Consider the following 15,343-nt stretch of genomic DNA (forward strand, 5'->3'; position numbering starts at 1 on the left):
CAACCTCGCCACCTGATGACTCTCCTAAAGCCGATAAACGAGTCAAAGCACAGCCCTAGCATATAGAGCCTCAGTGTTGTCCCGGGTCGTAAGGACTAATGGTGTACAATAATAACCACGAACTTATCCTCTCGATGAATGGAAACCACTTGGAATGTCCGAGGGAGGGTTGTTCGGTATAATCATCATATGACTATCCATCTGCATGTTTGGACATCTCTATGCCCTTACCAAGAAACGCATTACACAACATCACAGATGCTAGTCTCGAGCTCAAGCGGCCTTTATCCCTGTTTTAGGCGGCTGAATCGACTAGGAACGAATTTAGAATATGCAGTGTTTACAAATGAGTTTCAACATCGAATTACGATTCATTTGTATTAAAGCATAATCAAGGACTTTATCTATGCTGTTTGCATGTGTATACAGATAAAGTATAACAAGACCATAAAAAGTTAAATTATATTAAAATAAAGATTGCTTATTTCACTTGAGTCAATAAATTCCCTAGGCAACCGTTGGCTTGCAGGGCATCTACTCTAACAATCTACCACTTGCCCTAGAGCCAACTACCCTTAATCCCATTGTTTCGCGATGCTTTTCAAACAATGGTCCTGGCAAGGGCTTTGTAAGTGGATCAGCAACATTTTCTGCAGAGGGGACTCTTTCAAGTGATATGTCTCCTCTTCCCACAATCTCCCGGATGATGTGAAATTTCCTCAGTACATGTTTGGATCGCTGATGAGACCTTGGTTCCTTTGCTCGTGCAATGGCACCAGTGTTGTTCCAGTACAACGGGACTGGATCAACTCCATTAGGAATAACACCCAACTCTTGGACAAAATTCCTCATCCAAACTACCTCTTTGGCTGCATCAGATGCAACAATGTATTCAGCTTCAGTAGTGGAATCCGCAATGGTGTCTTGCTTGGAACCTTTCCAAGAGACAGCCGCACCATTAAGCATGAATACAAAGCCAGAGGTCGATTTCGAATCATCTACGTCACATTGGAAGCTAGAATCAGTGTAGCCTTCCAATTTCAATTCTCCACCCCATAGACCATGAACAAGTTCTTAGTCCTTCTTAAGTACTTAAGAATATCTTTCACGGCCTTCCAATACATTGGACCAGGGTTTGCCTGATATCTGCTTGTAACACTCAGAGCGTAAGCAACATCAGGACGTGTCTATATCACACCATACCTGATACTACCAATGGCTGACGCATATGGAATATGTGTCATCATCTCTATCTCTTCATCAGTTTTGGGACACAAAGTTTTAGATAGAGTAACACCATGACATATTGGTAAGTATCCTCTCTTGGATTCTTCCATAGAGAATCGTTTCAAAATGGTATCGATATAAGTGACTTGGGTGAGTCCTAGCATCTTCTTTGATCTATCTCTATAGATTTGTATTCCCAATACGTAGGATGCTTCACCCATGTCTTTCATGGAGAATTTACTGGCTAACCATACTTTATTTTATTGCAGTAATCCTACATCATTCCCAATGAGCATGATATCATCAACATAAAGTATTAGGAATGTCATTGCAATCCCACTAACTTTCTTGTACACACACGGTTCTTCGGGATTCTTAGCAAAACCAAACTCTTTGATAGTGCTATCAAATCTGAGGTTCCAACTCCTTTACTCCTGCTTGAGATCATATATTGATCTCTGAAGTTTGCATATCTTATGCTCACTTTCTACTGATGTGTATCTCTCAGGTTGAGACATATCAATTTTCTCTTTGATGTCTCCATTGAGGAATGCAGTCTTTACATCCATTTGCCATATCTCATAGTCATACTATGCTGCTATGACTAGTAGTATTCTAATGGACTTAAACATAGCAACTGGTGAAAAAGTTTTCTCATAGACAACTCCTTGCCTTTGAGTATAATCTTTTGCAACCAGCCTTGCTTTGAAGGTCACTACCTTCCCATCCGCCCAAGCTTTCTTTTGTAGATCCATTTGCACCTTATGGGAACGACTCCCTCAGGTTGATCCACCAATGTCCAGACTTGGTTTGATTACATAGAGTCCATTTCTGACTGGATGGCTTCAAGCCATTTGGTTGAATCAGTATCATATATTGCTTCTTTGAAATTCATTGGATCACATCCAATACAATGCTCATCGTGGCTTTGTTCATGAAGAAGCGTATATCTTGCAGGTGGTCTAATAACCCTATCAGACCTCCTAGGAGCTTGTACTTCAACTACTGGTTCTTGGAAATGGGTTAAACTTCTACAGTTGAGGGAGTATCTTGAATTTCTTTAAGTTCTATCATCTTGCCTTTTCTATCTAATAGAAATTCCTTTTCCAAAAAGGTGGCATTTATTGAAACAAACACTTTTGCTTCATTGGGACGATAGAAATAATACCCAACAGAATTCTTTGGATATTCTACAAAGTAACACAAAGTGGATCTACTATCCAATTTGTCTCCCACTGTCTGCTTCACGCAAGTAGGACATCCCCATATTCTCTCGTAAGAATATTTAGGAGTTTTTCCCATCCATATCTCATATAGTGTTTTCTCAACTGCTTTAGCGTAGATATTATTCAACAACATTGCCGCAGTTTCAAGCGCAAAGCCCCAAAACGATGTAGGCAATTCAGTGAATCCCATCATGGATCGAACCATGTCCAACAAGGTTCGCTTACGACGTTCAGAAACACCATTCAATTGTGGTGTTGCTGGTGGAGTCCACTGTGAGAGAATCTCATTCTCTTTTAGATAACCCAAAAATTCAGCACTTCAGTATTCTCCACCTCGATCAGATCGAAGTGCCTTAATACTTCTTTCCAGCTGATTTTCTACTTCATATCTGAACTCTTTGAACTTTTCAAATGCTTCAGATTTGTGTTTCATCAAATAAACACACCAATACATCGAATGGTCATCAGTAAAGGTAATGAAGTAGGATTGCCCATATTTTGTGCTAACACTTAGCGGGCCACAAACGTCTGTGTGGATCAAATCCAGTAGACCATGTGCACGTTCCACGTTTGCATTGAATGGAGTCTTAGTCATTTTTCCTTTTAGACAGGACTTACAAGCATGTAGAGAATTTATGTCTGACAAGTCAAACATGTCTTCTCCCACTAGCTTGTGCATCCTTCTTTGGGAAATATGACCTAGTCTAGCGTGCCATATTTGTGTGGGATTTGGATCATCTAACTTTCTTTTGTTTGTTGTTGAAATCATGTTTACTCGGACATTCACTTATCATTTCCAGAACATTTCTGGCGCATATAATTTCTTATGTCCGGACTTCTTGCAGTGAAATAAATATGTTCTGACTTATCGGGCTTTGTAGGCCTTTTAAGTGTCTTTCAGAGTTTGCCTCTTATTGAGATTGTTTTTCTTGTGAGGGACAGAACATTTCTTTCCCTTACCTTGTGGGCCATTTTCGTCTGACGAGATGCCCATAAGAAAAACAATAATTTCATGTTTTATGGTGATCTTATAAGTTATAAGCGTATTGACTAGCTCATCAAGGCTATCAACTATCTTATTCAATTCACCATAACCCCGTCAAATGAGAAAGAGAAAGACAACAAATTGATGTTATCTAGTAACTCGTTAGGAATCACATATTCCAGGCCCACCACATTCTTAGCAAGCCCAGTCATACGTACACCACGCTCATGGGCCAAAGCCATGTCTTGCGTGCGTGTAGTCATGAGCTCCTTGAAAGTGGTGTGCATAGTTTCATGCACCATACAACTCTTGCACGAGCATTCGAATGTCAGCAGTATTCAAAATTTCTCAAACTGTCCCTACAGTTCATTTGACGTAAAAGCGAGCATGTTACACTTTAGCTTGCATACTATGGTCCTACCATCTTGCATGCTTTGTCAGTTCAGCAGGACTGACATTAGTGTGTATGCCGTTTTCTCCGAATTCAGAACAATTTTCCCAACTAGTCTTGAAAATTAGATTTCGGTTAGCTTGTTAATAACAAAATTAAATTATGTGACGAAATCGAAAAATATACTGATATGGAAACAGAATAATTGTTGTTGATTATTTTAAAATAATTTTAAGATATAAAATATGGATTTCATTTTATAAATTACCCTCCTACTATTTTGACATTTCCACCACCCTCTGTTGAAAAAGGGAAATCGTATGTCCTTAGTAGGCACGTAGAGTCCAATTAGTCAATTATAATCCCGAATAATATCAGCCAATTATAATTTCTAAAAGGTAGAGTCCAATTGCATCCCTATGCAACCTCTGCGTGTTTTGCCTCACGTTTAATAAGGACCCAATAATATGACGTCGTTTATTTTCGCGTGTCAAACCAACCCATCAATATTGAAATGTAGTAGACGGTCGCCATGAGTTCCCCCAATAATATGAGCCGAAGTCATGAGAGTTCCACTCAATTCACATCATATGTCCGGTGGAAGTCATAGCTTTCCGGCGTACAGGCCTCCCCAATAATATGAGCCAGACACGCAGGTAGCGATCAACATGCAACCACGGTTGATGGAAGGCAAGGAAAAATTAAACTCTTTTAATTTTTACTTTTCCGGTTTGATATAAATTTTGAATCATATTCAAAATGAGGGATTTTAATTTTAAAAATTGTCTCATCATTTTAATTTAAAAAATCGCGTGCCACGAGTTTGTATGTTTGCCGGATCCATGCAACTATATTATCTAATAACATACATACATGCATACTACTATATATCGCATATATATCATAATATGACATTAAACAATAAATAAGGATGATCGATCGCCAACACTATTAGATCCATGTGAGCCAGATATGGATCCAGGTCCAAAACCTAGGTGAATGCAGGGATGCAAATGCAACAATTACAAGAGCTTCCAATATTTTACATGTCTTCATCTTGATCATCGGGCCCACCATCTTCCAGTCTTGATCTCCCACTATTTCTAATAATTACAATTAAATAGCCATGGCACATAAGGGATACATCTCATTGGGTGGGAACGGGCCATAAACCAGGCCCACTTTAATAATATCAAATATTAATTAAAAAAACCCGAATAAAACAATAAAATATCCTAACATACACCTAACACATTGGTCAAGGCTCTCGATCATCCTTCATGCATTTAATATCAAATATTAACATCAATTAATTAAACAAATTTAATTAACTGATCAATCTATATCTAATAATTTATCACTAACCACCACAATTATTAAAATATTTAATAAATTAAATAAACTCCTTTATTTAATTTCCAATTAAATCAATAATAATTGATTTCTTGTAAAAACTCATTTTTACCATAAATAATTAAAATCATATTCTAATTATTTATTTCACAAGAAAATTATTAATTTTCCAAAAATTAATTTCCAAAATAAAAATTGAACCAATTTTCAAAAATATCAATTTTACCCAAAAATTTGAAAAATCAGAAAATCGCACCCTAGGCCCAAACAATTCAAGCTCATTATTCAGCGCGCTTCCCGAGACGCTCCCGGGCATCCGCCTGCCCATTGCCCGCCCGCTGCCCGAACGTTTCGGGCAGCGGCAGCGGCCCTGTGCGCGCAGAACGCGCATTGGCGCGCCGATGCCGCGCGCAGGCGTCCGGCAGGCGTCGGACGCCTGCGCTAGCGCTTTGAGCGCAGGCGTCGGACGCCTGTGCTAGCGCTGTGCGCGCAGGCGTCCGGCAGGCGTCGGACGCCTGCGCTAGCGCTTTGAGCGCAGGCGTCGGACGCCTGTGCTAGCGCTGTGCGCGCAGGCGTCCGGCGCCTGCGCGCACGCTGCGCGCTGCCGTGCGCTGCCCTGCGCGCACGGACTGCCCGGAACAGTTCCGGGCAGATTGAATTTTTTTTTTTATTTCGAAAATCTGGAGAAAATAAATTTTCGTGGTGCTAAATTTTCTGAAAAATTTTCTTGTGTGGTTAAAAATAAATTATTCAATATCAAAACCATAAGATTTAGAAAAAAACCTTGGCTCTGATACCACTGTTGGATCTCGGTTTTCTACCCGCCCAAACGCAGCGGAAGATTTAAAAATTTTGACAATCAAAATATGTTTTGCTTTGGGCGCTCGTATGGTTTTATCATAAACATTCATAGGGTGTTAAAAAGTTATACCTTTTGTGAATAAATCACGTGGCTCCAACTAATCCGGTATAAACGGATTAGCTCTTGATGAATCCCTACGAACTTTCTTCAAGAGACTCCTTTCTTTCCTTCTAATTAGGTCCACGACTGGATGGTCTATTCCTCTTTCAATTTGCACTAGAAAATATGGAAGATATTTTGCGTTGGATATCAAGGTTTGAGAGACGGCTCAAACTATTCCCCAAAAGGGAGCGGCCGAAATTTAGAGAGGAGAGGAGGAGAGCTTTTTCGAAAAATATGAAGGTTGTGGCTGAGGTTATGGCTTGATTACACCTATTTATAATTAAGCCATGACCTAGCATTCATAATTAACATTAATGGGCTTTGTTAATTAATTGGGCTAGTCCAACTAGTTTAATTAATTAATCAAGGTCCATTAAAAACTTTAATTATTTAGTATGTTGGACTTGTACCCCTACAATCCCATTAAACACACTACTCACTATATATTTAATTTAATGTTTAATGAACTCAACTTTTGAGCTTAATAAATTAAATTAATTATAAATTCAACATTTGAATATATTATTTAAATTATAAATTCAACTCTTTGAATTTATCACCTCCAAAATTTAATATTTAATAAACTCAACTTTTGATTTTAATAAATTAAATTATCAAATTTTATAAATTCAACTCCTTGAATTTATTTTCTCCAAATTTCATAAATTCAATTTCTTGAATTTACTATATCATAAATTCAACTACTTGAATTTATTTTCTCAAAATTTAATTATCATAAATTCAACTCCTTGAATCATAATATAAATTCAACTCCTTGAATTAATTCTCTCAACGGGAACAAACGATCCAGTACTTGTGTGACCCTCAATGGTTCAGGGATACAGCTAGCCGTGGGTTCACAACTCTTTGTGATTCAGAATAATATTTATTCTTATTCGGGCTTACCCCAGTTAGCCCCATTATTTTCGTCAACACCTTGATTAAGAATGTCAGAACTCATTTCTGATTGCTCCCATCGGATCATGGTAAGAGCGTCTAGTAGCATCGCCCCATGATCCCCTAGGTATCACTGATAGTGCCTGCAAGAACCAGTCGATTATGATTAACGTACAGTACGGTCCCTTCATCTCATATATCCCGATCGAATCTGCAACCATTGGTTCATCGAGGGTTGCATATTAATTCGATAACTATGTGATAACTATAATAGTGGCATCGCGTGTACTATTGGAGAACTCCTTCTCCAACATACATCTCATACTCTGGCCAGAGATTCCATGCACTATTATTTCATTAGATCACATAGGATATCCACACCCGCAGGTGAGCGGTGAATCCCCGACTACAATGCACTGGCTCCTATATGTGTCGCAACTGTACCCAACCTCGCCATCTGATGACTCTCCTGGAGCCGGTAAACATGTCAAAGCACAGCCCTAGCATATAGAGCCTCAGTGTTGTCCCGGGTCGTAAGGACTAATGGTGTACAATCATAACCACGAACTTATCCTCTCGATGAATGGAAACCACTTGGAAAGTCCGAGGGAGGGTTGTTCGGTATAATCATCATATGACTACCCATCTGCATGTTTGGACATCTCTATGCCCTTACCAAGAAACGCAGTACACAACATCACAGATGCTAGTCTCGAGCACAAGCGACCTTTATCCCTGTTTTAGGCGGCTGAATCGACTAGGAACGAATTTAGAATATGCAGTGTTTACAAATGAATTTCAACATCGAATTACGATTCATTTGTATTAAAGCATAATCAAGCACTTTATCTATGCTGTTTGCATGTGTATACAGATAAAGTATAACAAGACCATAAAAAGTTAAATTATATTAAAATAAAGATTGCTTATTTCACTTGAGTCAATAAATTTCCTAGCCAACCGTTGGCTTGCAGGACATCTACTCTAACAAACATAATGATTTATAAATTTAATATAGTAGTTTTCTACTTCTGATGAACATTGAATGAAATAAGAAAGTATAATCTTTAATATTTTATTATTCACATGAAACAATGTCTTGCATAATACATGTTTACAAAATCCGTCTCTTGCTTTTGAACTTGTCTTGCAAAACTATGATTGTCTCAAATTATTGGATTACAAGAGAGATGACAAGCTTTTTTCTCAATCAGTAGGTGCTTAATTTGGAAAAACACGATTAAATTGTACAAATTTTAATGCTTTTATTAAATAAAGTCTCATTTAAAGATTTTATTGACTCAATCAATATTTATAATAAAAAACAATAATTTTTACATAAATAATAATACTTTTCATAAGTAGGTCGTATCGGATTGCAAATTTGTATCATAAAATCAACTCTCGGTCTTATATGAGTTTTTGTTTTGTTAAATTGATATATTTTTTTGCGTGCGTTGGCTTCAAATAAAAAAATTATTTAATCATCATGTATTTATTTTTCATCAAAATTCAAATATTTGTATTGGAATAATTTTATCTTTAATATTTTCTTGAAATTTAACAAACAAAAACAAGAAAATATTATAATGAACGGACCTAAAAAAAATGTAAACACATGTTGTTCCTATGTTGCATCATATCACAAAAACCTTAATCATCAATCCTGTAATAATTCGTAGACCAACCAATTTGCTGGATTTTTAAATTACGTACATTCATATTTGTGATTACAAATTTCATCGAAGTTTAATTCGTGTGCAACGAATTCGGGACATCGCACCTCCGCCGCACCTCTCCCTGTTTACCAGTCTTCACGCTAAGAACACTCACTTTCTCCATCGCATGAGCGAAGGCATCGAAAAACGCTTGCTGATTGGCAGCATACAAATCCACGACAGGCTTCGTTCTTGAATCAAAAGCCATAGCTTGATCAGTAGCCAACAATCCCAGACCATTCTGCAAGTTCACGTAATAAGTGTTGTCGAATTTCCCCGGCGACATCGGATCGTTGAAAGCCGCTATGGTATCGTCCCTTTTGTAGTTCTCGCACAGCTTCTTCAACCCTTTTGCGTATTCGGGATTCAAGGTGGGATTGGGATGGGAGCCGAAGATTCTGTCGGCGAATTCTTTGCAATGGGAGAATCCGATCGTGTGCGCGCCGGAGAGAGTCACCATTTCCCTGACGTTGAATCCTTTCGCGGCGAAGATGTCGATTACCTGAGTCATGGACATGTTGGCACGGGCGACGTGGCCTTCTACGTCGGCGGCGTGTGATCCGAAGCTGTCTTTACGGCCTAGGCGGACGGGGTAGTAGGGCCCTCCGATGATGGACACGAGGTCGCGCGTGGCTTCGGCGAGGATGTCGGAGCAAGACACGATGCCAGGGCATGCGAGCTCCAGCTTGGCTTTCGTCCGCATTATCAGGTCAAATACATCACCTGGGAGGGCTTTGTTGATTTCGTGGTCCCGTTCGGCGGTGTTGAAGGAATTGGAGGAGAGGAGGAGGGAGGCGTCGCAGCCACCAACAACACAGTCGTGGAAGAAGAGGCGTACGGCACCAGCTGCGGTGGTGGGGACGGCTGACTGTTTGTCCAAAGCCACTTCTTGGACGATCTTGGAGAATTGAGGGCAGGATTTCTTGTAGTAATCGAGGGTGAGCCTTGATTGCCCCGGTGGAAGTAGTAGAATAAGGAGGAGGAGTGGGAGGAAACGCGGCGAGGCCATTTTCCGGTGGCAGAGGAGAAGGAGATTCTTTTTAATGGCCTCTAATGTGTTTGTGAAGCAATGGACAAGTGGTGAATTTTTCCTGATTTTGTCATGGAAAAGAATTGAAAAGGGTATGGAAAATGAATGGAGACGTTGAATAAGAGGCTGTTATTAATTTTGGCGCCCTACTTTCTCTCCTTTTCTTTGTTTTTGTTTTTATTTTTGTGCAAGAATGAATTTTTCAAAGGATCGGTTAGATTAACATGGTTGAAACCAAATACAAAATATAAATCAACCGATTCTTATTGTATGCATAATCCTAGAGATGGTGACATAAATAACTTAATATAAAATTAATTTATGGAATGATAATATTTAGATATATTTGCCGGGAAACATCCATCAATCATCTACTCTGTTCTTCCACAGTGGAAGAAGAAGCTTTTGCTCCATATTTGGAAAATACATCTATAAGCACTGATTTCTCTCTTATCTTTAACCTGCAAAAAAACACAGTACTTACATTATCAACTGTTCAAATAATTGTGCAGAAGCACAACCAAAGAGTGCATCATTACAATGTAGCTTACCTCTTAGCAGATCCTGGGATATTTAGTCTCGGAATCTTGTCTTTCTTTATATTGGGTACGCCCTTTTTATCGTTTTGTCTGATTTTCCTTCCCTGCTTCGAGGACGATGATTTGGCTGTGGATTCTTGTCTTGTTCCAAGTTCTTCCCTGAACTTAGACGTTCTTTCTTCATCGTCTTCCCACTGTGCTACCGCATAATGCTCATCTGCATCATCGTGTTCACTCAAGACGACTTCTTCCCCGGAACTTAATAATGAAATGTTCGTGTCAAGATTTGCTTGAAAGACATTCTCCAAAATGAGAACAGCTTGTTTAGGAGGGCGACTGGCCTTTTTATGCAGCTGATTACTTGCTGGCTTTTGGGACTCGGGCTTCGGCTCATTACTTCCTGGCTGTGACTTGGAATTCAGCAGATCATTAGCTGGCTGTGACGTGGAATTCAGCAGCTCACATTTTATCTGCTTTTGAACCTTACCAAAGCTTAGACTTGTGCCAGAAAAATTCTCCACAAACCTATCAACAGAAACGTGAAATAGAAGAATAAAAGATGGCAGAATCATTTCCTAGGCTAAAATGTTGAGCAGTAATATCTTAAACAAATTCGGATATAGGCTGCCGTTCTTCCAAAAAGATGTGTTAAATGGCATCTCAAACTTGAGCAACATACCATGATAGGTTTTCCACACTGCTGTTACCAAATTCCAACAGTACATTAAATCCAATAAAATTTTCAATTGATGTGCAGGATATACCTCTCAGCTTCATCTTTGTACTTGAAGTCAATGAAAGCAAGGCCTCTGCAAACTGGATCCCTGGTCTTTTCGTTTCCAGAAACAAGTGGCTCTATGTTTTGTATGCCAGGAACTCCTTCAAAAGCGAGTCGTAGATCCTTGTGGATGTTTTTCTTCTTAGGAAGATTGACCATTCGCACACGAAATCCATTTGGTATGCGTGAAGAAGCTGCAAAGTTCCAGAACGACAATTATATCATACTCAAAGGAGCATGAATTGAAATTTTCATGTTCCAGAAGCAGAAGGCAATGCAAAAGATCCCACATAACAGAATTTAAATTTACAATGCAAATTAAAGCAACCTATGTTTACAACCTCAAAACAATTCAAATACTCCTTTGGAATATCTGGTTCCATTCACTGGGCAAGTGTAAACTAAAGGAGTGCCAACCTAACAAATTCGCCACTATTTCATTTTAATACAATAAAACAATGAACGTTTTGAACAAGAGGAAATGAGTGCCAAAGTTGTTGATCAACCTATATCATCATTTATTTTACAGCAACACAAGCTCACCTCGAGGCAAATCAATTCTACAATAATTCAAGTAGTTCTAGCTATTCTATGTCTAAAAAAGCCAAACGGCCGAGCAGGATTATAATACTTATTAGACTTCTCCGTTGAGGGCAAGTTTGTAAAGGGGACAACTGCATAGGCTCGGGATTCAAGGTACGTCCATCTATTCGTTAGAGTTCCTGATGACAAATTACACACACCATCGAACCCTTCTTTCTAATAACATTAAACCGGGGAGCTTGCTAGCAAGTAGAAAAGCAAATTAAGTTCTCACCTTTATTCTGCTTAGGCAACTCTTTCTTGGAATTGGCTTTCATTGGATTACTTTTCAGCTCATTGACATTAGCAAGCTGAGCTTTTCTACTCTGCTCTATCTCTTCCATCAGCTCATCCTCGACTGAAGTATCATACACTTTCCCTTCACCAAATCCACGCGGTCTACTCTCAAACCACTCCTTCATGTTCTGCAGAGGCACAATCACCTCATCGTCTTCATCAGACTCATCACCCTCGAATTCACCATCATCCTCAACGTCTACAAACTCGTCATCATCAAACCCATCTTCAAATTCCTCAAAACCCTCCATTTCTGCTACAGTAAATCCGTCCTTTTTCTTGGTTTTCAAGGCATTTGAGCAGAACCCACCTGATTTTTTCCCTGGAAAAGCAAGTGAACCGAAGGGAGTCAGTCTGTTCGAGGGAAATGAGACGTGGGGATTGGATGGAAAGTGGAGGTTTTGTGACTCGGGATTGTGAAAAAACACAGTGCTATGCTGCAATTGCATTGGGAATTTCCCAAGGCTCAGCATTTTCTACTGGATTCTTGAGTGCTAGAAACAATGTGTATGTTGATATCAAGCAGTTCTGCTGCGAAGATGAGGGTAGACAGGGAATAGACAATGTGTATGTTGGAGCCAAAGGTGGGCCGATCCTTGTGCCAAACTAGGGCAAGCCCAATTACCAAACTAAACTAATGGCAAAGGTCCATTTCTATTTTTTAATATGGTTGAACACAAATTATTGATTTTATGAAATGTCAAAATATTTATAAATCAACGTATAAATCTCAAAACAGATAGAGATGACAATGGGTCTGGATATGACTCAAATCCGGTCCCTACTCGAACCCTACCCGAACCGTCCTATATGGAATAACATATTTGGATATTGAACCAAACTCGAACCTTTTGGCAAATGCATTAAGTTATATTACTCAACAAATACATTAAATATGAGTGAAGGTTCTATGCAACACATTTTATATTTACGACAATATATAAAACTTGAAATTTATTTAAAAATTCGTATATAATTCTTTTGTTTATTTGAAGGAATTTGTTCAAAATACTAACGATTTTTTAAACTTTTTTTTATTATGTTTTATAGGAAAAAGAATTTTAAAGCAACATTGTGACGAAAAAATAGTTATTAGAAAGTATATTTATTTTTTTTGAAATAAACTTTACCATAAATTATTTTGTCTAAATTTTGACATAAATACACAAGTTAAAAATCAAAGTTATTGAAAAATATTATGAATACTGATATTTCAGAAATGGACCCATTAAGATCAGGTCCAAACTTCCGGCCCATCCCTAACACAAGTGGAGGGCTCATGACAGGCTCATGTATTCTCTTATAAATACCATGTTTGAGCGTACGATTCATTCATACACTATATATTAATTTTTAGCAGCACATTTAGCTGCTCCCCTATTTATTTCCTCAGTATCTGACTTAAGCGTCGGAAGGGCTATGCCAATACACCCTCGCGGCCCCTTTCTAATGATCTTCTTCGTGATTTCGGGCTCAGAGCAAATTTCAAGCATGCGTCTGAACTAGTGAAATTTGCTGGAATCAGACCCTAAACTTTCAGTGAGTATCACTTGGCGCCGTCTGTGGGAAGTTTGAGTTGAGACGTTGATAAGACCAAATCTTGAAAAGATTTTAGGGATTTGATTTAATAATATTTGCCCTTATCTAATATTTTTTTATCCCTAAATATGTACTTAATTGAATAATAATTGTAGATTTGAATAAAAGAGGAAAATGATTAAATTTGGAATAAAAGATGAATTTACAAGACTTTAAAGAAAAAATATCAAAAGAAAGGAAATAAAATATTTTTATTCCTTGATGATATTGAAATCTTGGAAAAATCTATGTAAATCTGTATAAATATCTTATCTACACTTTCTTTTACAGAGATGTGCTTAAAAAAGAAAGGAAAGAGGAGGCCCATTAAGAAGAATAAAAGGGCAGAAGCGTACAGAAGAAAAAGAGAGAGCAACCGATAACAGAAGCTCAAGAGCAGCAGACGGAATAGTAGAATAGCGCGGAAGAAGGAAAAGAAGAGAGGAAGACATAAGACTTTTGTTGGAGGAATTCCTCACACATGCTACAAATCACAGAGAATCTTTTTCCTTCCTTCTTAATCATGTTTTCAGCATTAAATTTAAAAACTGCTTTTGAATTTTATTTTAAGTTTATGGAGTAGATTTTTATAGACTAAGGCCACGATTGGGCCGAGACAGATTATTTTTGATGTTTTGAGTTTAATTCATTTAGATTATTTATTTTATTCATTGATTGATGTCGTTTATCACGTGTTCTTTTAATCTGGCCAATTAAATAGAATATTTGTTGGTTAATCTAAAATCGGAAGGCGATAGATTAATATTTGCTTCACACATCAATCAACACATGGTTCAACTGACTAGAAATAGTATTAGATTTCAGTGTGCGACTTTAGGTTGAAAAACTGAAATTTCACAGCGATCTAATGCGGTTGAATCTAATTAAATTCAGTTAGGAATAATTGGACTGTTAGATTTAATTAGGTTTATTAATTTTAGGAATCGTTTAATAAATAATTTTGGGAATTCCGTCGTGAATTAAATAATTAATTTATTGAATATGAATTTACACGTAGATTATAAATTGTCTCGGTACCGTTGTGCGCCTTAGTCGTTTTTTAATAATTTGAATTTTCGTCTAGTTTAATAATTTGGATTTTTTTTGCTTTAGTTAATTTATTTAAATTGTTTAATTTAGTTTTGATTAATCTATCTCTCTCATCATTTGAACTTTATTTAGCCTAAATTAGGAAAAATAATTCATATTCTGGTAATTAAACATCGATCTCTGTGGGTACGATACCTGGACTCATCTCCAAATACTATTACTTGACCTATTCCGCTTGCTAGATTTATTCCCAACCGAAATCGTCGGTCAAGTTTTTGGCGCCGTTGCCGGGGATTGAATTGTTTAATATTAGGATTTATTATTTTCTTGAGATTAGGTTTTTATTTAATTTTGTTGATTCTACGCATATTCGTACGTTTAAAGTTTGTTTATTTATTTTCAGGGATTATCTTACTGTGCATGAGCCGTGTTAGAGGAGAGACAGAATTAGAGCCGTTTGATCCAGAGATTGAGAATACTTTTCGACGGAGACGTAGAGCACAGGGAGAAATCCTCATACTTTGACGTGGAAGAACAATTAAAACAAGAGGAGAAAGTTGAAACAGCAGGGATGGAAGTAATGGACAACGAGGAAGATTATCGCACTGTCTATGATCTCACTAGACAAACCACTGGAGGTTATGGTTCTAGCATCACTCGCCCTACTGTGGAAGCAAATAACTTTGAGTTGAAGCCATCATCATTCAAATGATACAATATCAAGTGAG

At 37.9% G+C, this 15,343-nt stretch overlaps 2 protein-coding genes across 4 annotated transcripts; both read right to left on the bottom strand.

The window, feature by feature from the left end:
• Positions 1-8,702: 8,702 nt before the first annotated feature.
• Positions 8,703-9,857, bottom strand: LOC142520825 (peroxidase 65-like). Its single transcript, XM_075623979.1, has one exon. It carries the CDS (start codon positions 9,768-9,770, stop codon positions 8,793-8,795), a length of 978 nt encoding a protein of 325 aa, XP_075480094.1. The 5' UTR covers positions 9,771-9,857; the 3' UTR covers positions 8,703-8,792.
• Positions 9,858-10,033: 176 nt separating this feature from the next.
• Positions 10,034-12,569, bottom strand: LOC142520823 (uncharacterized). Of its 3 annotated transcripts, none has more exons than XM_075623978.1 (5): positions 11,926-12,569; positions 11,095-11,302; positions 10,752-10,855; positions 10,343-10,718; positions 10,034-10,252 (listed from the first exon to the last, which is right to left on the bottom strand). In XM_075623978.1, the coding sequence occupies exons 1-5, from the start codon at positions 12,458-12,460 to the stop codon at positions 10,159-10,161; spliced, it is 1,317 nt and encodes a 438-aa protein (XP_075480093.1). In that variant the 5' UTR covers positions 12,461-12,569; the 3' UTR covers positions 10,034-10,158. The 3 variants fall into 3 exon arrangements, with proteins under 3 accessions (XP_075480093.1, XP_075480092.1, XP_075480091.1); XM_075623977.1 differs by having other exon boundaries at positions 10,343-10,714; positions 10,748-10,855; XM_075623976.1 differs by having other exon boundaries at positions 10,343-10,855; positions 11,926-12,568.
• Between the last annotated feature and the right edge of the window lie 2,774 nt (positions 12,570-15,343).

This window comes from Primulina tabacum, chromosome 12 (genome assembly GCF_025594145.1).
Source record: "Primulina tabacum isolate GXHZ01 chromosome 12, ASM2559414v2, whole genome shotgun sequence".
Lineage (NCBI taxonomy): Eukaryota > Viridiplantae > Streptophyta > Magnoliopsida > Lamiales > Gesneriaceae > Primulina > Primulina tabacum.